Raw genomic sequence first — 24,985 nt, 5'->3', positions numbered from 1 at the left:
TATAAGGTTCTGCCATGACATTTCAAGATCAAACTAAAATGGTATTCGTTGAAAGTAGTACTTTAGCAACCCTAGAGGTACAGGCCGGAGGGCGGCCAGGAGGAGGCCGTAGAGCTAAGCCCTCGTTTGGGCACTAAAAATATTTCTGAATATCTGAAAATATTAATTCATGTCTCAAAAGAGTTGGTGGCTACGTTCTGTTACATACAGTCATTTTTGCATATTTCTTATACATTCTACTAATGTTATTAGTTAAAGCAGTAATTTTATATTAAAAAAAATAACGCATCCAATCACATTAATAGAGTGGATAATGAATATATAAAAATGACTGTATATAAAATTTTTGTTAATATAAAAATATGAACACGTGAGTACCTCTAGTCTGTATATATATCCTGTAAAATCACCAATTATTTTATACCTTAAACTGACAGAAAAACCTAAATTTTATGTGGGTGCAATAGTTCTTCAAAAGGTCCAGTAACTAAAAATCCTTTTAAGTGCTTCTTCATATTAATAAATTAGGCCAGAGAACATACGCAAATGTGTGTGTATACAGACTAATTACGTCCATAATAAACTTATTCAAATCCAAATGAAGCTGTAATATATAATAGGAAGATCAATTACAATATTCAACAGTCACCGAGAGATAGTTGCAACAGCTCTCGGCCGTAGTTTCATGACTTAGAAGCACTAATTTATTTGTCGTAGCTAGGTATAATATGTCTGGTCTAGTACGTACTTAGTTTCCCAGTAATATCAAATCAACACAAAGGGCAACAAAGTCTAGCTAATTAAAGCAATACCATTTTAGTTTTATTATGTACACAGAAACCTGCATGCAGGATCGATCATTACCTCTTTCCTTTCAAATGGTACGTACTTCCTATGATTAGTATCATGCATCATCTAATTCTTATGTATAGCATCATCATGTTTTCACTTGATCCATCCACAGATCATTATGAATGGCAGCAGGAGGCGCGCTCAGATATATGTCAGACATATTCCTCGGTAGTTTTGGAGTCGTTTGATAACATATTCATATGTTCTGCCACATTGAAGACAACTGCATTGGAGTAATTTCTTTCCTTGGAGGTATCTTGGTCATGGCTGAGCTGAGATGCAACAAATTTGTCAAGGACTCGCCAATCAGTCACCTGGTCCACCGCCTGGTCGACGTTATTTCCGTAAAATAATGAGGAGCTCATGTTTTGTTGATGGCACTGTTGCATGCGCTCTTCTTGCGTAAGGTTTGAGGACCGCATGGCGCTTCCAGTGTTCATATCAAAGCCATATATTGGAACTATTGAGCAAACGCTGGTGGTTGCAGACTGGGGAAGTTTGGGGCTCTCTAGTTGGGGGAGCTGGAGGAAACCATCATGATGAGACGTATGATATTGTAACTCAGGCTCCTGCTTGCAGGGATAATGGTGGTTGTAGGATGCAAAAGGGTGAGAAACTCGCCTCGGGGAATCAAGTTCGGGCATGAATGAGACTTGATCATCGTACCAATTACATGGCGAGTCATACTCGCCCATTTTCTGCATTGCCGTCATTCGCTTCTTGAACACTCTACATACAACCCATCCTTCTTCCTGGAGCAAGCGAAATATATATAACGACATCGATCAATTTATAAAATGTTTCACGTTCGATCGGAAAAAGTGAGTCAATTAGTACGTACTGTCTTGGAAAACAAATGCATGGGATCGATAAACAACCGCTTTGTTATTAAAGCAGTAAAATATGATCAGGGAATTTATATTATTTCACATGCCGTTCATAAGCTGATCATCTACATGTGGACATTCGATCGTAACATATGTTTTATTCATATATCTTAAACCCTAAGCACATTACTGTATATATTCACCTAAACTAGAAGAAAGAGAAAACAAGCATGTTCTTGTTGTACAACTATGGTCGATGGAAGTAACATCAAGACAAAAGTAGATTCGTAATCTTCAAGGATCTTAAATTCGTATGCTGCAACGACCCCGTACGGTACGTATAAATTTTTCTAGAACTATTTCTGAGGCCTGAATCAATTTCCTTGCATTAACCTAGCTTTTATATGGGTACTGTTTAACGCACAATTTGATGCATGCATGCACGGGCCTTTCTTTCACAATGCTACTGATGATCAAAGGAAATTGTTTCAATAATATTGGGCTAACAGCTAATTTCTTGCCGAGAAAAAAAAAAAAATGGGTCAATAACATTCTTCTAAATAACTTCCATGCATATATATTATTTACATGCAGAAATGTATGTGAAAGATATAGATCAATATCTTTTAGAAAGAAAATTATATATATGGCAATGCTTTTCAGTCATTCCCGGCCTTGATCAGGGCTGGGATCGGGGCCGGTAAAGGTAACGAACTTGCCTAATTATCTTCAAACCTCATATATATGCACGCACAAGTGTGAGTCGGTGCATGCACGTACGTACGTGTTCCTAACTTTATAAGCTTCATACATTTAATATAATTAGCATTAGACAAGCATTATATATATGTCCTATATTGAAACCTATCATGGCTATGTAAAATTAAATGTACAGCGCCGTGTTTCCACTTAGATATTGGCAACAAAGGTTTTCTTTCCTATCTCTTTAATTACTTTCTTGGATATTGACTTCATATGCTCTTATTAAGGTGCCCTAGGAATAAGACTTGGTACCATACATGCAGTACTGTAATTTCCGTACGTTCTAGAAAAACTAATTAAAACTCGTGATAGATGATCAGATTTAAATTTTTGGTAGAACATTTATGCAAGTAATTAGAAAATTTTCAATTCAAGGGAAATTAATTAGAAAAGCTGAAAAATTAAGACTTGCCTGAGGAGTTCCATTTTCGTTTGTTTCTAGTCGATACTCATGCATGATCCAATCTGACTTTTGTCCGTTAGGGGCTCGTCCTTTATAAAACACTAAAGTCTTTCTCATGCCAATTAGACTGTGCCTAGCGTAAATAGCCTTGTCTCTTCCAGTAGCTTTCCAGAATCCTGCCTTTGTAGCTCTATTTGTGCGAGTTCCAGTTGGATATTTCTTATCTTTATGGCTAAAGAAATACCATTCATTCTGCTCTTCAGTTCCTATCTTGCATAATTCTGTCCAAATTACCAAAATGGTCAACATGAATGCTGGTTGATATGATAATCTAATTAAACAATCTTCAATCTCTCTCTGTTTTTTTTTTTTTTTCAAATTTCAAACTCCGTTTTTAAACGATTAATTGCAGTACCTTGAAGATCCCACGGCTCAATTTTGTAAAGATCAACATCTCTGATGACATCTAGATCAATCCTTTTGGAAGCAACCTTTTTTCTGAGATAATAATCAACAAGTTCTTCATCTGTCGGATGGAATCTAAAGCCTGGAGGAACATGTGAAAAGGTATTCATGATATTCTCCCAATAACTCGAAACCTGCAGTTTTCATGCCAAATGCAATCAGCCGTATAACCTTTAATGTAAAAGAAGGTAAAAGATCATGGCAGATTGATCTATTATCATGAACAATGTGGTCGGTTCCAAAGTTAGAAACCTAAGTAGAAACAAAAGAAATAATAATTATAAGTGTTACATATATAATATGCTGAAAGGGAGATCAGGAGAAGCTACATTAATAACGTCTGATCATCATGGAGTGCATGCATGATCTTGTCTGGCCTGCAGGTAAAAAATGAATGCAGCCCTTTTGGATCTATAACTGATTAATTGAATAGATCGGGCATTAGAGGTTAATTGTTCGATAATTATTCATGTGAATTACAAATATACAACGTTCGACATATATAAACAAAGAATATTTGAAGTTATAAAGAATATAGATGTTACGTTCCGGATCTCCACCAACCATTTGGCTGCATGTAGTAGTATAATGACAAGGACCTAATTTGGCAGATAAGGAAATAATATGGCATAAAACTTATGCAATACGCCTTTCTTGATCATAACATATATATATATATATATATATATATATATATATTTATATATACACCAGATTAGACTCAAACGATAGAATATCATAGATGTAAGAGATTGTACTAACATCTTTTGTGGATAACAGTTGCAAAGTAATATATTATATGGCATGATCTTATAGTTTTCGTTATGCATGCAAAAGAAAGTTTCTCCTACAATACTATATATATATATATGATCAATATATATGTCTTAAAATGGGAGTAAATCCCTTTCTTGTGTATGTGATATAATTAAGCCTTTGTCCATTGTAAAATTAAAATTAAGCAATATATAAACTGACTAGCAATTAAGTTCTTTCGAATGAAGGTTATAAATCATATATAATTAAGAGGAGAATTAATTAATTAAACTACCTCTGGATAAACATAACATGCAGCCAATCAAATTATTTAAAGTAATTAAATTACTCTCTGATCTGTTAATAGGACTAATAGCTTATAGTAATTAATAAAATTATATAAAATTGAGTTTTCTTTTTCTCATGGTAAATATACGTACGCATGGATATCTATGCATTTGATGTTTTATTCAACACAGAAACGTGTGTTGAGTTCCAGATAGGTTTAGGGATATTAATCAGTCAAAAATCTTTTAGGGTTACCCTAAGAAATATAAACAAGAGTCAATTAAGAAAGAGGAGGAGGAGAGGAAGAAGAAGAAGAAGATCGAAGAAGACTGAAGAAGGCCGGTACGTACATCATAGTACTAGATCGTATAGCAAAGATCATTCAACACATGATTGATTGATGATCATGTGTTGAATGCAACAACTTGACATAAATACATCGTTGATTCAATAGAAACCCAACCTAAATAGATTCGAGAAAGACCAAAGAAGGAATAAAAATGCAGGAAATTAATCAAACATCTTGATTCTGCAATTAATATATCTACGAGGGCGCTACCCGACGATTTGAAGCTATATATATAGTGAACCGACATTCGTATGATCAGTACGTACTACTACCATCACGTACATGATTCTAGAGTATGAAATTCATGATAAGAAAAGTGAGATCTAAATGCAAACAGCTGATCAAACCTAGAAATAGAAAGACCTACTTCTAGAAACATACATAATCACTTTCTTGATCGATTTACATCTAGAGATGTAACAGAAAGTTGATTGAGAAATCTAAGTTTGGATAAAACGTCTTAATTGTGTCAACTAGCATCATCAATGAATTAAGCGCATGATCTCAAAACTGAAACACCAAGATCAAGGTTAAACGATTCCAAATACCAGCTGAGAATCCCACAAAAGTTGAGAAAAGAAGATATATAAACAATTCTAACATTATTATTGCATTTTATGTTCTTTTGGTTGAATATTTATGTTGTTCATTGCAGAGCTTGAAAAAAAAGCGTTAAGCGTTCACTCTCTTTATATCTCTTACCACATGAAATGATCGATGAATTCAAAATCATTCACATAAATTAGGATCCGAATCGATCAGAAAATATAATGAAATAAAACCCAAAGTAGAAGAAGCAAAAGGCAGCACACGACCTTGAAAATCTTTCACAGCACTTCCTATCCAATCTACAACTCCTCCGATCCGTTTGAACCCAACCTCGTATCCACCAACCAGCTTAAAGCCAAAAGACTTTAAGATTATTGCTTTCGTCACTGTCTTTTAACTTTTCCAAGCCCACTGAACCAGACAAAAAAACACTGAACGAGAGGATCAACAAAGGAAATATCAAGCAAGAAAGATGGCACAGAACATAAGTGATCCTCGGGAATTGAACTGAACTCCAGCTGTTGTACGTCAAGAAGACAGTACTTTCTATAGGGAGATCAGATCCCGAGGAAAGGAAAAGAAACCAAGACCAAGGCAGGGAAAGTGAGGGAAAAGGGAAAGGAAGGGCATGTGGAATGTAAACACAGAGAAGAGGTAGGGTTAAATAGGAAGCAAAGACAAAAACAAAAACAAACACATGCCCTAACAATCCATCCCTCTCACAGTTTCTCTCTCCTCATCTTTTAAGAGGGAGCTTGATTGCTGCAAAAGCTTTGAGCGAAAAAGAGGAGGCGCTAAAATGGCTCAAGAAGGGGAGTAGGATAATAAGCGCGGAGAGAGAGAGAGAGAGATGACAACCTCCTGCACCTCCCACCAGCAACTGATAAAGACCAGAAAAGATTGTTCTGCTCTTTGAGGTTGCCGAAGAGAGAAGAGAGAGGGTGGTGAATGTAAGAAGATCCAACGGTGAGGAAGAGTTGGGGCTACTTAAAATGGACTTGACACGACCAAAAAGTATCTTAAAGAAATTAATCGGCATTAAATGTATTGTGGTGATGATGATAGGTAATCATCAATGGGTGATATTTTGGTGGTCACCCTTGAGCTCAACATTCTCCAAGCCAAAAGCTACACCCTCTCTCTCTCTCTCTCCCCACTTCCTTTACCAATGGTTTTTCCTATTCAAAGTAGACTGCGTGTTGTACACGATCAGATCAATAATGATAGGTATTAGCCCTTATAGATCAATATTGTAGATCACTGCGTGGCTTTAGTGCATATATACAAGAAATATCTTCATTAATGTTCCTTAACCGTGTTAATGCCGTTGATCAAGTCGACTGAAAACGAAGGGAGAGCTGCTAGCTCATGATCCAGCCCCACTTTATATATATATATATATATATATATAAAGAATTAATTAATGTAGTCGATCTGAAAAATACCTTTTTAAGGTTTTGATCAGAATATTAATTAAGAAAGCATTTATTTATTTATAATGAAAAGAAGCTCAGCAATTAAGCAAGTGCAGGAGCACGCGGTCTCTGGTTGGTTGGGCCGCTGTTTTATAGGCCAGGAATTATTATATATAAATCTAACTGTATTTTATTATGTTCCCATATGTAGCTTTCACGATCTGGACCCCAAAGAACCGACCTTAGACAATACGATTGGGACACCTCTCCAAATACTTCTCTTTTTTCTTTTTCTTTTTTATAATATTTTAATATATATATCTATATATTTATATATATTGAGAATCAGCTTCGGTTGAGCCGCTAAGCCCAGCCAGCAGTGCGTGTATTTCTGTGCCTCTGGTGGTGGAGACCGGGCCCCATGCACAGAACGGAATCATGTTTGGGACTCAGTACGTGGCGGCTAATGGTCCGGCGTGGGCTAGCCCACGATCATTAGGCTCACGATTTGGGTGCAGGCCGGTTCTGAAAGTGGGCCCCACCCCGTTATCCATGTTTGGAGGGTCCCACGCAGGCCCCTCCCCCCTCCCCTCTTCTCCTGCTTTTTTGTCCGAGAAGCTGATGTCTAGTTGGAATGCCACGTGTAGTATTGTGTTTGGTGCTTGTGCGTGCCGGCAAGTTAAGGCTTAAGCTACCTCCCTCTGTCACTTTTCCGCTGTATCGGGCCGGTTCTTCGCCTAGGGCTAAGGCATTTAATTATTTTAGTTTAGGGTATGACAAAAGCTAATATATGTATACACACAAAGACTTGTGTTCTATGGTAACAAGTAAAGCAAAAGTCTCACACGTGATACTATTGTCATCCTGTCCCCACCATCCTCCCATGGAAATGGAACAGGTACAACTGCATTAAGTATACGTCATAAACATCTAAAGTTACCATTCTTATAGAGAAGTATTTTAACTAGTCATAAAAATAAACTTGTAAATTAAAATAATTTAAAATAATACGTTAGATATATATTGTAAAACTATTTTATTATAAAATATATTCAACATATTATATAAATTTATATAAATTTATGAATTTACTTTTATTAATCTCTTTGAGATACTTTTATCATAACTCACGCTTAGTATGAGATTCAACAAATCAAACTCGTTATCTATATTTGAAACTTTGTTTTGTATTTTTGTCAACAATGAATATATAATCCATTAACTTATAATAATTAGAGGCCTAATTCTTCAAAAAAAAAAAAAAACAATTGTAACAATGCAAGCAATATATAATAAAGTGTAATTAGTGCTATATTTATGAACAAAACGATTCATGGAAAGTCGTTGACAGCATGCAAGGGAGGATCGGAACATATATAATGTTTTGTTTGTCGGCTCGGAGCTAGCAATAATAATAGTGCCTGGTCAAGAAAAACATGATTTTTTTGTTTTGTTGTCATCAATGAACGTGAAAATAAGCTTTTATGGAATAAAGAAAAACATAAATCAGTGCAAGTGGGTGAGCTGCTGAAGCTGATGAACAACTGGTGGGGGAACCTTTTCAATCATTGCTGATATAGACCCATTATTGTTTCGGTTCCCCACGTTTAAGCGCGGATATATATATGTTAACCGATCGATCCAGCTGGGTGGGCAGCTCCTAGCTAGCTACAAAATTAAATTAAAGGCTCTATTAATTAATGTATTTAGAGATGTTCTTATTTTTTTATACATATTATATAATCATATTATTATAAACTGATCTCATGCCACTCTTCCTATTTCAATCTCCCAGGCCATTTACTACCTTTGATCACATGCCATCCCCTCAAGAACATGGACGTACGAGACAAATCATGACCCTTTTCATCGATCCTCGATCCCCATATTGTACATCCATCGATCGTTAATATGTTAATAAAATGTTAACATGTTGATTAATTAGCCCTTAAGACTCTACTTTTTGTACTCTCTCTCTCTCTCTCTAAGCATCTAGTACAACCTCAGTAAAATATAACACCTGATCAGTCCTCATATATATCACCCCAAAAAATACACATATATATATATATAGAAAACGGCCTCTAAAATATTATTATCTACAACCCTTAATACATGATTTGATAAGTTAACATTAGTTAGTTGATTATATATGAACAGTCAAACCATCTACCTTCTGACCAAACAGGAACAATAAAACTAAAACAAAAAAAACATGAAAAAGACAGCTGACCTTGAACCCATCTGGTGTGATATGTGACCTTAGAGACAAAGAAAGAGGAGTACTTCTGCTGGAATGTTTCAGTTGATTTTCAGTTCACAAGTACATGCGCCAGAACATGCTCCAGACAAGCATTAGTTTATCGGTTTAACTATTAATTTTCTAACTGTCACTGTCCCAAAAGTATGATTATTAGAGCTAGGACTGAATATAATCCCCACATTCAGCAGGGTCGACCTATATATGGCTAGCTAGCTAGGTGTTTTAGCACGTGCTAATTAAAACAGAATGACCATTTTCTTGGCAAAAACCTTCCTCACCTCACACCTTAATTAAAACTTCGAGTTCTTATGTAGATTAGCAACTCTTTTCCACCTCACTCACGTGGATTTTATTTATTTATTTATTTTTAAACGCTAAAACGTGAGGGAGAAGAAAATGCATTTTGAATTCGTAGCACCCCGTATTGTTTTGAACCTCCTGATTTATCCAGCACCCTGCGTCGCCCCTCTCCCTTTGCCCAGCGCCACCCCATGACGCCCCTCCCTCTATCCAGTAATGATGTGTCGTTGAGTCAAAATCAGAATTTGAGGTGTGAGTGATAGCCCATGCACACTCAGAAAACTCGTTCACACAGATTAATTAGCAATCATTTTCTATCAATAAAGCAAATAGAAAATGAAGAAAAACTTGGGAAAAAATGGCCACCTTTCGAACTGCACGCACTTCAGAGAGGATCATCGGTGCCGGAGGATCAATCCAGAGCCTTGAATTCAACTTTAGACTCTTGGCCTCCGCCACCTCTGTCTTCCTCTGCCTATTCCTCACTCTCTCTTTCCTCTTCACTTCTGGCGCCCACACTTCCCGTCTCCATCACTTAGTCAGTACTCTCTCCCTACCTCCCTCTTAGATCTCATTTCCTTAAGACGAACAGCTTTCTAGCTTACGGCAGAGTTAAGGATTATTGTAATTTTTTCCGTCTTTATATGTATCTCCTTTTTTTTTTTGTTGCTTTAGCTAGGTTTTCACTTCTAAATCTTGTCATTCCTGATATGCAAGAAGATATGCAACTAACATGTTTTTTTTGCGGTTAATTAACTTTGTAATTCCTAATCAGAAGGATACAATTTTTGCTGTTAATGAGCAATTAACTAAGGTGAGGAAGCAAGTAGCTTTCTCGAGGAGGGAGAAGAAAACGTAGAATTGGTTTTTTTTTTAGTGAACCCGGTTCACACATGGGGTGTGGGGTTTAGCACAGTAACTGATGAGAAGAATTTTTTTAAGACTTCACCACCTGATCATGTGTCATTCCTTTTCTAGTATGCCACCTGATCAATCTCATATATGCATGGTGGCTAGCTAGGGATCGAGTTAATTTCCTTCGTTTGTCATTATTTCCAATATATATTAATATTCCCTCTTAATTTTATTTTGGTATATATATATATATATATATATATATATATATATATATATATATGCAGATTCTCATAGATGCTAACTCACTGCAAATAATAACCCAAGAATGGAAGAAAAAGGCGAGCTTGATGAATATAATCTGGCTGGGACCGGATTATCATGTTCTATCAGAAAATTAATGTAGACGTACGTACATGAGGGAATGGGGAGAATTACAGACCATCCACCAAACCCCAAAATATTGTTGTAGTGATAGTTGTAACATAGATCTCGCAAAGGCCGATACGATGTCACAATTTGTATTGCTATTATCTCGATCGATCGCCCCCTCGGATCGGAATACTTGCAGTAGTACTCATTACAACAACTATTCCTAGCTCCACTAAGGTTAGGTTGAAAAAATAAATCATGGATGCTCACAATTGAAGATGATCAATACTTTTTTGTTAGTAACTCAATTGTCATAATTCATGTAGAATATGATCATCAATTTCCATGGTCTTAATTAATTATGGTCATAATTGGTTTAAAATATAATTAAATATCACCAAACTGCACCACTGAATTCAATGAGTATGTTATATATATTAATAGATATAAATATAACTAGGCATATATCCTACTATATTAATTAACTACATTTAAATAAATAAATAAATAATCATATAATTAAATCATAAAAAGTATTATTCGATTACGGGATTTGACTGTTGACTTTATCAATCAACAGTAGTAGTAGTCGTCGTCCTGGCACAGAGCCACATGCACGCAGTAGCATCATTCACTGTTTGTTGCTCAAGGTGATGACTAATTATTACGATTTTAATGCCCTTTATAAATAATTATGGTGATTGGAAAAAATGAAATAATCAAGAATAATGTTAATGGGAACAAATTACTATGATTGCATTTTGGTTTGTATGTCCACTTCAGAATAATAATGCCGATAATAATAAATTTAGGAGACAAGATTAACAAACGAAGGTTAAAGAGTGAGAGAGTGGAATTGATCTGAATGATTATCAAAATATAATATATATATATATATATAATTTATCTCGACAAAATATTTCATAATAGTACTGTGGACTATCAGCTTGCCAGCAAAAGTGAGAGAAACGTATGGCCTAGATCTCGACCGTTTTAATGGTTTTAGGCACCTAATTCGCGTAGTAGTAGTAGTGGGAGTTAGTACGTGAATCATGAACGAAATGTGCGGAGTGCATTGGATCGAAAGGCAAGATCAGGAGATCAAAACCAAATTTGGATAAATTAATGCTAGCTGTATATATGTGTGTACTCATGTATATATGTATTTATGTACATGATATACATTATATATATATATATGATCTATATGATCATGTATATAAACACGTTCGTGGTTTTATGATAAGACGAGTACGTACAATAGTACTGATATCGAGAAGAATTTGCAATCACTGAAACCATGTGTAAGCAAGTTTGGGATTCGTAGAAGTGATCTCGCTAGCTGTTATTAGCTTATAATTCTCACTACTCAGATATATAGCAGATTCCAATTAATACTTGAAGTTTTCGACAGTGTGTGTGTGTGTGTGACTGTGTGTGTTGTGTATATACGGCTGATCTTGATCAGCTGATGATCATGATCATGAACAGAGGGACAATAAAAAACGCTTGATTGCATCGGACTCCAAAACCTTTTTAAAGCCATGCAAAGGAAGCGAAATGAGTTTCAGTACAGTTATTCGACCGACAAAACGTAGGAATTAGTGCGTGCTGAAAAATGGACTTTTCCTTCTAAGTGAAGGGCAGGTTAATTCAAATTAATTTCACATGCATATATGGATAATGCATGCATGCATGAACCATATATATATATATATATGTATGTATGCATAGGACAAGAACTTATATTTGTAAGAAACTTGAGATAATTAAGATGTACGCGCGTACTGGCAGACAAGAACCATTTGCGGATCATGTAGATTCATGGGATAAGTCTTGTGTACGTAACCCCAGCTTATTTCTAAATTAATCTGGTGTAACAAGTACAATGGCTGCATATATGTGCATTACTATTAGCTAGCTAGGCTGCGTGAACAATATTATAGTGCTGCTGATCTAAACATGCCCATCTATGATCAGAATTGGAAATTAGGCCAGACATATTTAGGACGGAACAGAAATTCAGGAGGCAAGTATACAATAAATCTAGTCTCTCGTGACAAATTAAAGGACCTGCAGCGCCAAGCTTTCTGTTAATAGATCGAATTAAGAACTTCATCGAGATCATAATATTATAGTAAATAAAGAAAATAATTAACCTAATATGATGGCCGTACCGATAATTGTTCTGATCTTATTCATACGTAAAGATGCAGAAATAGAGTTACCCTGCAGGGCTATCTCATACGTACTACCCTTTCGGTCCAAGAGGATCATGACTTTTAAAAATGGTGAAAACTCATAGCTAGCTAGCTCTACCTATATATATCGGAGTGGAAAGTTTATAAAGAAGAGGTCCCTGAGGCTGATGTACCGGTCCTCATGAATGGCAAGCATGCAAACAGCTAGATCATAAACTTCTATGTGTCTCTCTCGAAAAGCCAGGTTGCCACGTCTGTTGGCAGTTGCTTTTCCCCAAAACCCACCCTTTAGGAACACGCCTGATTGGGATACATGCATTAATTGGCCATGATCTCAATCCTAATCAATTTACAGCAGGGAGGGAGGGAGGGAGGGAGAGAGGTTTCTCTTACATATACAATAAAATAATTAGTTGCTCTCTTGTCCATATGAATTAAGGCATGCAATTACAGTAGTTAATGAGGAAGCAAGCTGTAAATGTAAAAGTGGTTGACTAGAATTAGATGACTAGGATGATAGAGATTTATTTATGTTGTTACATTATTGAGTTCGATTAATATAAATATTTTAATCTTTATCTATGAACATTTAATTTGAGTTAAGTGATTATTAGATAATGAGTCGATGAGTCAAGAGGGTGTGATTTGATGTTCGAAAAGTTGGGAGTTATCCATGAAGAAAATTATGGACTTAACTCATCTCATAAAACTCATTCTACAAGAGATGATTGTTCATTCCTTATAAACATGCATGCTCAAGATCTTGTCCACAGGCAACGTGAGATTATTCCTCAACACCCTCTCTCATGTGCAGGCCAGTATTTTTTCTGGAACTTGTCATGGGATAAGTAGTGTGGACCCCCATTTGACATGTAGCTTGTTTTAATACCATGAAGAAATTATAAAGAAACACTTATTTCTCCCCTTAAAAGGCCTAATAAGAGGAAGTGTGATAACTTCTTATAAAGATCAGGATGAGTTTGTTCCTAAGTCGTGTGGGACTTCTCAACACACCCCCTTATGTATGGGCTGGTGTTTCTGGTACCATCATCATGGGTAGGTCACAGGAGCCCATCATCTATCATAGGTTAACCTAATCGGATACTATAAAAAAACACTTATTTCTCCCTTTAAAAGATCTAATAGGAGGAGTGCGGTAACTCCTTATAAAGACTAGGATGAGTTTATTCCTACACCTTGTGAGATTTCTCAACAATCCAGTAACGAAACAGTTATTTGCTGAGAAGACTTAACGTCAGGTATTAACAAACCCGTCAGCAGACTCGTTTCCAGCAGAGTCATCCCGTCAGCAGATTTCTACTGTGCCTTAAATTCCTAACAGGCTCAACCCGTCTGTAGAGTCCTACTACAGATCAAATACTAGACAGATTATTTAAATGAGGATTTCGACTTAGGGAAGTAATCTTTTGATCATTATTTTTCAGAACTTGCAAATATTGGAGAGTGATCCAATGCATGAGTGTGAAGAATTTTCTAGTGTTTTTCAATTCTCTCTTTGAGTGTGTGTTTATTCTATATCGGAGTTGAAGTGATCGAGTTTAGCCACTGGAGTTGCAGGAGGAAAGTCAATAGTTTGAAGATCGCCAGAGGTTATGGTTTTTACTGCGGTAGAAGACAAACGAGTCGTTAATTTATCTGGTCAAGTAAGAGAGTCAAGTTACAAAGATTTATAATTGAGAATTACTTGTAATTGATTTTCAAATAATAAGATTAATTTTACTGGGTTTGGCTAACCCGTAGGGTTTTACCTTTGAAGAGTTCTTCAAATGGTTTTCCTTCGTAATCAAAATTGGTATTACGTACTTTATTTATAAATTAATTACATGCTTGACGACTAACTAATTTATTGTGTGAATTGGTAGATATTTTTGTTAGGATACATGGGCATTTGAGTAATTTAACAACAATCCATTTTGCGTGCATGATACGTATAAGAGCAATGCTACACAACCTCTCAATCCTCCACACACCACATTTTTTCAAATTTTAATATTTTTTTTTAAATTTTTTTTTGAGTTGATTCTTTTGAAAATAATTTAATTTTTCTATTTATTATTCATATATTAAATATTTAATAAAAGAAAAAAAATTAAAAAATATATAATATGTGGAGATTATGTAAATAATAAGAAATTGTATAAATTTTTTCTACGTATAATTGCGGCGCTTCGATCCTCAAGCTTATAAGGTCATCAATGCAGGATCCTTATATCAGGCGATGTGCCCTATTTTGTGTTCACATTTTAAGCCATGCATGCATATATATCGAACGGTTTTGTTCCTTTTTTTATTTTTTAAATGAGCTAAAAATTATCTTTGAGAAATTATATATATGCATAACAACTCACCAAATATTGTAATATTCGCGTAACACTGTAGTTTTGATAGATCGAGGCTAAATCATCAATAATATATATCACTGTGACGGCAAACGTCGATGTTGTTACAAAGTTAGGGCAAACTCATCAATGGTTTTTGTTTGTTTAAACGTATATATATATACTTCCTATCCTCCAAGACACTTTAACCGATCGAAATACATGATATTGAAATGGTTTACAATGATAGTATACTACGTACGTACCGCGTATTGATCTTCCCCTTCGATAGTTTTGAATTCTCATGGTTGAGGTCATATTAATCATGCATGCGCGCACATGATATTGCATTCATGAGGCACTTAAAAAATCAAAATATATCGTGTTTGTATGTACTAATAGATTCTTTTATATATATATATATATCCATTAATGGAGATAAAGTCGACGATTCTTGTTGATAATGATTTTGTTATTTTATTTTCATTCTAATAATAAACTACGCCATCTGGTCCATCTCCCTTCGCTGACATCATGACATTGATTTATAATCCTTAATTAATTAGATTAATCTTAGTTAAAAATAGAAATTCAATAATCTTTAAACCTTGCATCAATAAAAATAAGATAATCATGAAATACTAATTCCAATCATTAGGAAGGAGAAAAAGAAAAGAAAACTCAACTCGGACAACCGCGTCCAGGTACCGCAGATCATAGGCCCGTATTTTGCGAAGCCCGAAAGGACCTCGATCGGCAATCTGGCAGGATTCTAATTAGAGCACAAAGATAACTTTGGGGCTCAGATTCTCAGCAAGGCTAACTTTATTCGGGCTCATGAACTCAACAACATTGAGTACAAAGGCCACAGTAGACCTAGCAAGTAAGCCTTTTTTATATTGAATGATTATCTGGGCTTTAGCAAGTGTGGCAAGCGAGGAAAGATGAGTAAAAGACGAGCAAATGTTGCTTTACGGAGGATTCGAGGGCGATTGAATGATCAAGTTATATTAAACGTACCGCATTGAGTCGTGTTTAAAGTCAACTAATTGTATCGATCCCTATGATACCGGGATCAATCCACATAGATAAATCCTAGATATGTCATGTCATTAACGTGCAAATCCAATTAACCATATCCCGAGATATGAATATATATAGAGAAATTCGAGTGAGATATTATTGTTGAATGGATGCTATCAACGACAAAATCATGCTCTAGAAGGTAACATATTAAATTTATAACAATTCTACGTACAATCATAAAGTACATAAACGTTTCTCGTATAAATAGCTTTACCTTCTAAAGAAGTTTTGCCATATATAATAGAATACAGAGTCTTTAAAAATAGCCTACCGTGTACATAGTAGGAATTGTTCAATAGTCATTGGCGAGATTAATTAACTCCTCTCTTATTTAAGTTTTGGAGGCATCGATCCCCTACTAAGTCTTCTGAATTTTTTTCTTTTTTGTTGCAAGTCGTCTTACCACGTTGCAGACATTGCTGTAAATTACATCAAGGTACAATATATTTCGTGAGGAGATAACTCGTTCAAAGGGCACCATTAACTAGTAGCCATTGTCGCGCGGTATTCTAGATCAATACATACATACATACATATATATATATATATATAATTGGACAAATTTTCTAATTGCTGCAAGTTCAGGAATGGAGGAAAAAGACGACAAATTTCATAGATCAGACTATTAATTAGCATTAAAAGGTTACCCACTAAATTGTTGATTCAAGGCCACATCGTAACTTTCACACTACGTAGTTAATTAAAGAAACAAGAATGCAGAGAATGGTTAGTCAACGCTATGACGATGGTCAGATTTTATGTCAGAAAAGATCAGGGTCTTGTTTTGATAGTTCCAACTTCCGGATTATACATTGATTAAGGTCCTGTAGCTTTGGATCCTAATTAATGAAATCTAGATGCCAATAATGCTTTAGTTTCACCTTCCTCTTCCTCTGTTTCCCTCTACGAAAGAAAAATCTTTTAAGGTGCAGCTTCGGCAATTGAATTTTCATAATCACGTTCAGGCAAGTCATTGGACCACGTGTCTCTCATCAATGCATTGGGATGGCAACGATACAAAATAGAATATGTTATGTTTTGTGTGATACTTCCAACAACGTGAATATAAAAGTTTTCAAGATTTTTTGGCGCATGGGTGAGTTTGAAAATAGGAAAATGATGGTAGAAAAAAAAAAAAAGAAAAAAAAAAAGAAAGAAAAAGAACTATACATGTATCACTAGGAGTGCGCTAGCTTGTCATCCGAAACGATAACAAATAGTCATACTCGAGGAGAATAATCAAAATTAACATAACTAATCGTCGACTTGCACATGAATGCACATAAATAATTAAAATAAAATAGTTAAGTGGTGAGGAATGCAAAGTAAAAATAAGATGAATAGTCTATTCTATTGAAAAAATAATAATAACAATATGATAAACAGAGATTTAACGGTAGGAAAGCTAGTTAAAAGGATAATTATTAATTAATGGGAAATTAACAATGATTATAAGATGAAAAGTTTTGTTTTCTTCAATCAAATTATTAATAATAAATAGTAATTAAGAACATGAACGTTGTAAGGGGTTTTTTCCCTTTTAGTGGGCCCATAAGAAACAACTAAGAGAATAAGAAAAGATGGCTCAATCCAAAATAAATAGGTCCCTTGGCCCGGCTCGCTGGTAGAATCTCCCGGACGCAACTCTCATATGGGTGCAGACTATAGGGGGATGGGACTCGCCATCTTGGAGATTCCTCAAATAGCGTCCAGCCTTTGAGTACCTGCCCACATCAACAAGTGGGAAGTAAGGGAGACCCTCAATCTTCTGACAAGGTGACATCGACAGACTACCGAAAACATCAGTAGAATAAGACAAATCAGGGAATCATGCCGCATTAATACGCCATATTAATGACGTTGTCGCAAAGGCACATCGCATTAAAGGGCACAAACAAAGAGAACAATAGTAAGGACATAGGCCATACGGAGACAGGCACAATCTGTTCCCCAAACTTTCAGTATAAATAGCAATTTCTAGGTATAAAAAATCTCTCTAAACTTTCTCTCATAATTTAATAAACTTCTAAAATACTCTACTGAGTTTAGCATCAGAGAGTCTCCAGCTTCAAAGCTGCCCTCTCTCAGTTTCTTTCTTCTTCATTTTCACAGGCTTAATTTTAAAATCTTAAATTACTGGAACATAATTCAAAAGTGTATGAAACACAACGTTAACACATATGTTTTCAAAGTTTTTTTTCATCTTCAAATATGAATAAATCGAGAAGTTTTATTGCACTAATAAAAACAAAAAAGAACATACAATCACACAAGGTAATAAAAGAGAATTAACTTTGTGCTTTAATTTGATTATTCGAGTGACGTGGTTTTATAACAAAATTGTTAGTTGACGTCCCCGCAAGTACACCTTTTTATGTACGTTTCCGTGCCCTCCTCCTGCACGTTAAACTGTTCCACATGCCGCTCCCACGTGAAAAGGATTAGGAATTTTTACTTTCCGAGTGTAAAGCAGTTCCAACTTTTGTTGAAGAGTAATTTTACACACAATCGTGAAGTGTGTAACTGCCACGTAATCGCTTTGAAAAAGAGTGGGGTTCACTATTAAAAAATTAATTTTTTTCATGTAAGTCTCATGTTTTATTCATTTTTTTCAAAATGATTACGCGACAGTTACGCAATTCACGATTGTAAGTATCTTTTCCCTTTCTTAAAATTGGAACGGCCAATTTCAGACAATTCTAATTAGGTAAACGTAAGACATATACATATACCTAAACGAGGAAAACATTTTTCTTTTTCCAAAGTAGTACCACGTGTGTGGCCGAACTCGGAGTTTCATGCCTTAGGGGCTTTTAGTACGTGGTCCATCTTTCTTGATCAGACATGAGTTTTCTTTTGAACAGAATACACTCTGTTCATGATCGGTCATCAGTATTCCTCTTGTGAACAAGTACTTCATGAACAAGAACAGTGACTCTTACTATGCATTCGAATATATATATGTATTTTTTTAAGTGCAAATAAAGTAATCGGGGATGGTTGCATATATGACATGATCGTACGGTCAATGCTCTTAGCAACTACAAATAAAATATTCAAGAATACCAATCGTACCACTAAAGTACTTGACTCCTACGTACGAATTGTTTACGTGGTGGGGGGTGGGAATTTTTGTTAAATTGAAGCCTTTAAAGACGTCAATGAGAGAGAAAAAGACGGCACAAAAAATCTAAATTATTGATCATTTTTCACACATTTACTATTCAAAGAACCTCTCCTCTCGATAAAACATCAGTCCTTATCCCCAATGTTGATCTTTGGGAACGTCCATTGATCTTTGCCCTTCTCTGACCTTCTCCCATATAGTCTCTATCTCTCTGCTACTTTTATTTTGTTCATTTTCTTCTTGTCTGAGTCTCCATATCCGCACCGCGTGCCGACCATATCTGCCCCCCCCTCTCTCTCTCTCTCTCTCTCTCTCTCTATTCGAGAAGCACGCTGCCATAGAATCCTACCACTGCCCAACACCAAGTACTTCAGAACTATATATAAAAGCCACGCAAATTACCCATTTCAGAGACAGCCAAAGCAGAATTGACAGTTTCGGAGAAGTCTCTGGCGATGTCTATCACTGATCCTTGAAACTGAAAACGCCGACCCATTTCAGAAAAACTTCTTCGAAAGCATACCCTTTTTCGTTTTTGGCTTTTCCGCTGACTAGCATGAGAAAAACCAGAGGCTTCAGGCTCGGACGCAAGTTGGTGAAGGTCTTCAAATGGATAATCCGTCCCAGAAAGAACCCCAGAAGGTACTGCCACTTGGACCCTACGAACCGGGACGGAACCCTCAACCCCTTGTCCAAAATCCTCACCTTGGCACGGTGTTTTCGACGCGGAGCAAAGGAACTATGCTTTCCCAAGTCGCATCCGGATTACATCCGGGTGGGTCAAGACCCGGTGGAAACAACAAAAAAGCCAGCGGCTGGGGGTGTACCGAAAGGGCACTTGGCCGTGTACGTGGGCGATCCCGACGACGACACTCATAGGTACGTGGTACCTGTGATATATTTCAATCACCCGCTGTTTGGGGAGCTGTTGCAGGAAGCTGAGAAGGTATACGGGTTCAATCATCCGGGAGGGATAACCATACCGTGTGGGGTTTCGGAGTTTGAGAGCGTGCAGACTCAGATTGCCGCCGTTGAACGCCTCCACCGCAGTAGGTGGAGTCGACCGTAGTAACTTAGTCCTGATGAAGATTGATCAGCAAATGCCATGTCAAAATGATTTTCATTTTGATAGAAATCTAAATACTTGTTGATTTTTGTGAATATTGGATGCAAATTTAGTTCTATCAAAAGCAAAGTCGAGTGATAATTTTAGTTGGGCTATTTTTCTTTCACAAATTTCGTTGGATTTTTTTTTTTTTGTCCATATACTGATTTTTGAGATGAATTGTGGTGGAGACTCCAAACTCCATATCCTATTTTGTCCGTTGCATTGATTTTGTGAAAGATAAGCTTCGTTGAATCCATTTCTGATTAGGCTCACCGATAACCAATACCATTCTTCCTTCTTTTGGGGTCAACTTTCTAACGTCCAAATTGCATCTAGCTTTTGCAAGTTGCAGCATAATTAAGCTTTACTAAGGGACAACTGGACAAGTCCCATATTCTCCTTTGAAAAGTTATATTCATCATTTTTAAGCATCATATATTTTTTTTTTTTTATCAAATGTATAATATATAGACGATAAATAAAAAAATTTAATAAATTTAAATAGAATAAAATAAAAAAAGAATTTAAAAAATATATATAATATGTGATATGTGAGAATAAGTAAAAAGCTCATCAGAAAAGGAGGCTTTTTTACACACATATATTATACTATTTTCTGTTTTCAATTTGTAATTTTTAATATTTTACAGTTTGGCATGAGATATTTAAAGTTGCATCTTATATAAAAACCGGTATTATGAAAATATAAAATTTAAAAAGGCGAATAATATGATTATTTGAAACAATGATGGGTGTTGTCGGTAAGAATAAATAAATAAAAACAACACTAACACAGGTTTATGTGACAAATAAATAAAATAAAAGGCAGTTGGCTATATATAGCTGCTGATCATTTGCATATATATATGAAATAATGAAAAAAAATAACGTAAAACCTTCTGATCTTTATTAAGTTAATGCCATTTTCTCATTAGCATGATAAAAACATGCATGCATCAATATGAGACGATGTCATATCAAAATAATGGTTAAGGCCAAATCATTTCAAGAGCGGGAAGCTGGGTCCAACTTTCCAATTGAAAACTAGAATGAGAAAGCTAAGGTTATATCGTTCTCGAAAATAACTAGTTTTAAACTTTTATCGATATATATCTTTCAATAATTGCTGTGACTTTTGAATTCCACCCGTCAAGCTGGAAAAACAAGCCACAATCTTATCTTAAATACGACTGATAAATACATGACATCACAGGTCAATTAACACTTGATCAATCATTTTCATGATTTTTAATTATTTCTTTAATTCAGAAAACGAAACGGAACCCAATAGCATAGTCAAGTGTAAGATATAATTTGTATTAGCAATTGTGGTTGATGCTGAAAAAATTACACAATAGGTTGAAATAAGAGAAAGAGTCATTCTCGATCCACTAAGTCGATTGGGCTTTGATCGGTGTTGTTTGAAGTCTAGCAGTATTCCGGTGCGATTGTACAGTGGCGATGCGTACGTCCATGTCAGTGAATGAAAAATAAGTGTAGAAAAAGTAAAGAGAGATGTACACTAAAATTTACGTGATTCGCTACTAAGTCTATGTCCATGGGTGTTTTGGGAAGGAGTTTCCACTATAATATATTTGTTTACAATTATTCATGGTCCTTCATATCTTAATATACAAATAAAGTTGAAGCTCTTCTTGTTGGAGATGTTATCTTCCTTAAGAGGTTGCTGGAGAAAAGAAGAAGATCTGATCGAGAGAGAGTCCTTTCGTCATATGGTTGAAGGCTTTTTATATATCTCTTTGTTGCGTGTGTCAGTCTGCAACGAGGGGACTTGACCCCTTTGCATGTATTAGCTTTCCTTCTTTTCCTACTTTCCCTCTGACCCCTCTGACACTTGCATTGTGATACCCCTATATGATATGGATATGAGTAGGTGGTGTATGGGATCCCACATTGTTTGGGAAGGAGAAGTTCTTACTCTTTATAAGCTTCTAATGGGGTTCTAATTGTATCATTAACTAATCCTTTTAGAGCATAGGCCATGTGGTTTGGGCCTTCTATTGGAGCATTACAAATAGTATCAGAGCCTATCCCAACCAGAAATGTGAGACTTGAGCCGTGCCACCTACAATGGACAAGCCCGACGAGGACGTCGAGAATTTAAGGGGGGTAGATTGTGATACCCCCATATGACATGGATATGAGTAGGTGGTGTATGGGATCCCACATTACTTGGGAATGAGAAGTTCTTGCTCTTTATAAGGTTCTAATGAGGTTCTAATTGTATCATTGACTTGTCCTTTTAGAGCATAGGCCATGTGGTTTGGGCCTTCTATTGGGGCGTTACATGCATGCTCTCATGTCCCTCATTGTCTCTTTCTTGTTTGTCTTCTTGTCCCTAGTGGTTGGCTGGGCCCAACTATGGGTTATGGTATTTTGTCCCTCCACAGAAGCCCGTAATTCTTAAGGGCAACTTGTTCTAACAAAAATTCCTTGAGAATCTCTAAGATAAAATACGCCACAAACGTTGTCAACGAGAAAATAAAATAATCTGTTTGTGTTAAGTAATAAATGCCTCCATGGGTGAATTTAGGCAGGGGGTGTATTTGACTGCATATGATGTAAGCGAGGAGCTCGGATGTGGTAGGAGGCTAGCTCGACTGCGTATGGTGCAAGTGCGAGGATCGGATGTGGCGGGAGGCTGGCTCGACCTCGTATGGTGCGAGCATGAGGCTTGGATGTGACAGGAGGCTGGCTCGACCGCATATGGTGCGAGCTCGACGCTTGAATGTGACGGGAGGCTAGCTCGACCGCGTATGGTGCGAGCGCAGAGCTCGGATGTGGCAAAAGGTTGGCTCGACCGCGTATGATGTGAGCGCGGAGCTCTAATGTGGCGATGCATCGTTCGTATGTTTATTGTTGTCGGAAAGTGTATGTTCGTTCAACACCTTTGTTTTCGTTTTATTTTTGTTAGTGTTGGAGTTTGTATGAAATAACCCACGCAAAGCGATCAAATGGCCCCTCGACCTCCTAAGTCCACTTTAGGCGGTTGTTGAGCCCATCGGCTTATTCCCGAAGGTAATTCGCACTAGATGGTTGTGGAGCTCGAAGTCTCGTTTAACTCCAAAGGCTGATTCCCGGAAGTAACCCGCTAGCAGCGGTTAAGCATCGCAAGCAGCAACCTGGCACGAAGGTCGACAAGTCAAGTGACTTGTGTTTCGACTGGTTGTTATTCGGGCAGAGCTCGAGGCTCTAGTCTTTAGCCAATGCATCGTGGCCTACCAAAGGACTGGGCTTGTACCTCGCTAAGGTCGGCAAGTCTAGCCAAAGGATTGAGCTTGTGTTTCGAATGGTTGTTGTTTAAGGCAGAGCTCAAGGGCCTGATCCTTAGCCAATGCATCGCAGACAGCAACCTAGCACGAAGGTTGGCAAGTCAAGGGACTTGTGTTCCAACTGTTGTTGTTAGGGCAGAGCTCAAGGCTCTGGCCCTTAGCCAATGCATAGTGGCCAACCAAGCGATTGAGCTTGTCTAACGTAGATGCTTAGTTGTGCCAAGAAGACTGGCATTAGTGCTCGGCGGTTTGTTTTGATAGAGCTGTATTGGGACACTCGAGCAGTGCCTAGATGGCCCATATTGTCGGGGTTTGTCGTTTTGAGCCACAGTATATAATTTTGTTAGTAGAAATAAAATTCACATAAGTTTTGAAAGAGATAAATCGGGAGTTATTGTCAATTGGAAGGAGTATTACTCGCTATGGGAGTCCGCTAAGTGAGCTCATTAGGGAGAGCCCATCGAGTGAGTGAGCTCGGAAAGCCTATCGAGTAAACCCGCTGGGGAGAGCCCACTAGGTGAGCCTGCTGGAAAGCCTGCCAGGTGAGCCCTCTAAGGAGAGCAGTGTTTGTGCCATGCATGGCTTATACGTGTGTGACACTGTGCATACCGAGCACAGTGTCCTGTGTGGCACTATATATCGGGTGCGCAATACTTGCCCACTAGTGCACATGTCTTGTGCACAAACTACACCCCCGAGTTAGGAAGGTGAGCAGCCTGGTTACTTGAGCTACAAGTGCCATATGTGGGCACTTAAGCATACAGTATCACCAACTACATGGGCGATGAAGAGTTTACTCGCTCGATTTTTGTGATGGTGTCATTAAGAAAAATAAGAGCAGAAGAACTGGGAGTACTTATCTGAAGGAAGCTTCATTCATCATTCGAAATTTATTCAGTACACCAAAAAATCGTCCTTCTCCCACCTCCAGCTTACAAAGTGTAACGAATCCCACAGACGACACCATTGTTGATGTTGGAAAAATAGCACAATAGGCTGAAGGGAGAGAGTCATTCTCGACCCATCGGTGTTGTTTGGAGCCCCCGACAGTGTTGCGGTACAGCTGTATAGTGGCCATGCGTATGCGTATGGCAGTGAATGAAAAATAAGTGTAGAGAAAGTAAAGAGAGATGAACATCAATATTTATGTGGATTGACACCAGGCCTACGTCCAAGAGGGTTTTGGGAATAGAGTTTTCACTATAATAAATTTGTTTACAATCGCTCATGGTCCTTCATATCTCACTATACAAATAAAGTTGGAGCTCTTCCTATTGACACTGTCTTCCCCGAGAGGTTGCTTGAGAAGAAGAAGAAGAAGACTTGATTGAGACAGAGTCCTTTTGTCATATGGCTGAAGGCTTTTTATATATTT

The 24,985-nt window shown here is 36.8% G+C and overlaps 2 protein-coding genes across 2 annotated transcripts; one reads left to right on the top strand and one right to left on the bottom strand.

The window, feature by feature from the left end:
• Nucleotides 1–587: 587 nt before the first annotated feature.
• Nucleotides 588–6,072, bottom strand: LOC109011364 (NAC domain-containing protein 7-like). Its single transcript, XM_018992530.2, has 4 exons — nucleotides 5,518–6,072; nucleotides 3,260–3,443; nucleotides 2,854–3,125; nucleotides 588–1,604 (listed from the first exon to the last, which is right to left on the bottom strand). The coding sequence occupies exons 2-4, from the start codon at nucleotides 3,417–3,419 to the stop codon at nucleotides 1,005–1,007; spliced, it is 1,032 nt and encodes a 343-aa protein (XP_018848075.1). The 5' UTR covers nucleotides 3,420–3,443; nucleotides 5,518–6,072; the 3' UTR covers nucleotides 588–1,004.
• A 13,232-nt stretch (nucleotides 6,073–19,304) lies between these two features.
• LOC109011353 (auxin-responsive protein SAUR36-like) lies at nucleotides 19,305–20,441 on the top strand. Its single transcript, XM_018992519.2, has one exon. It carries the CDS (start codon nucleotides 19,766–19,768, stop codon nucleotides 20,276–20,278), a length of 513 nt encoding a protein of 170 aa, XP_018848064.1. The 5' UTR covers nucleotides 19,305–19,765; the 3' UTR covers nucleotides 20,279–20,441.
• The last annotated feature ends 4,544 nt before the right edge of the window (nucleotides 20,442–24,985 follow it).

This window comes from Juglans regia, chromosome 2 (genome assembly GCF_001411555.2).
Source record: "Juglans regia cultivar Chandler chromosome 2, Walnut 2.0, whole genome shotgun sequence".
Classification (NCBI taxonomy): Eukaryota; Viridiplantae; Streptophyta; class Magnoliopsida; order Fagales; family Juglandaceae; genus Juglans; species Juglans regia.
Note: the sequence above shows the minus strand (reverse complement) of the source record. Positions and strands in the feature narration are given on the sequence as shown.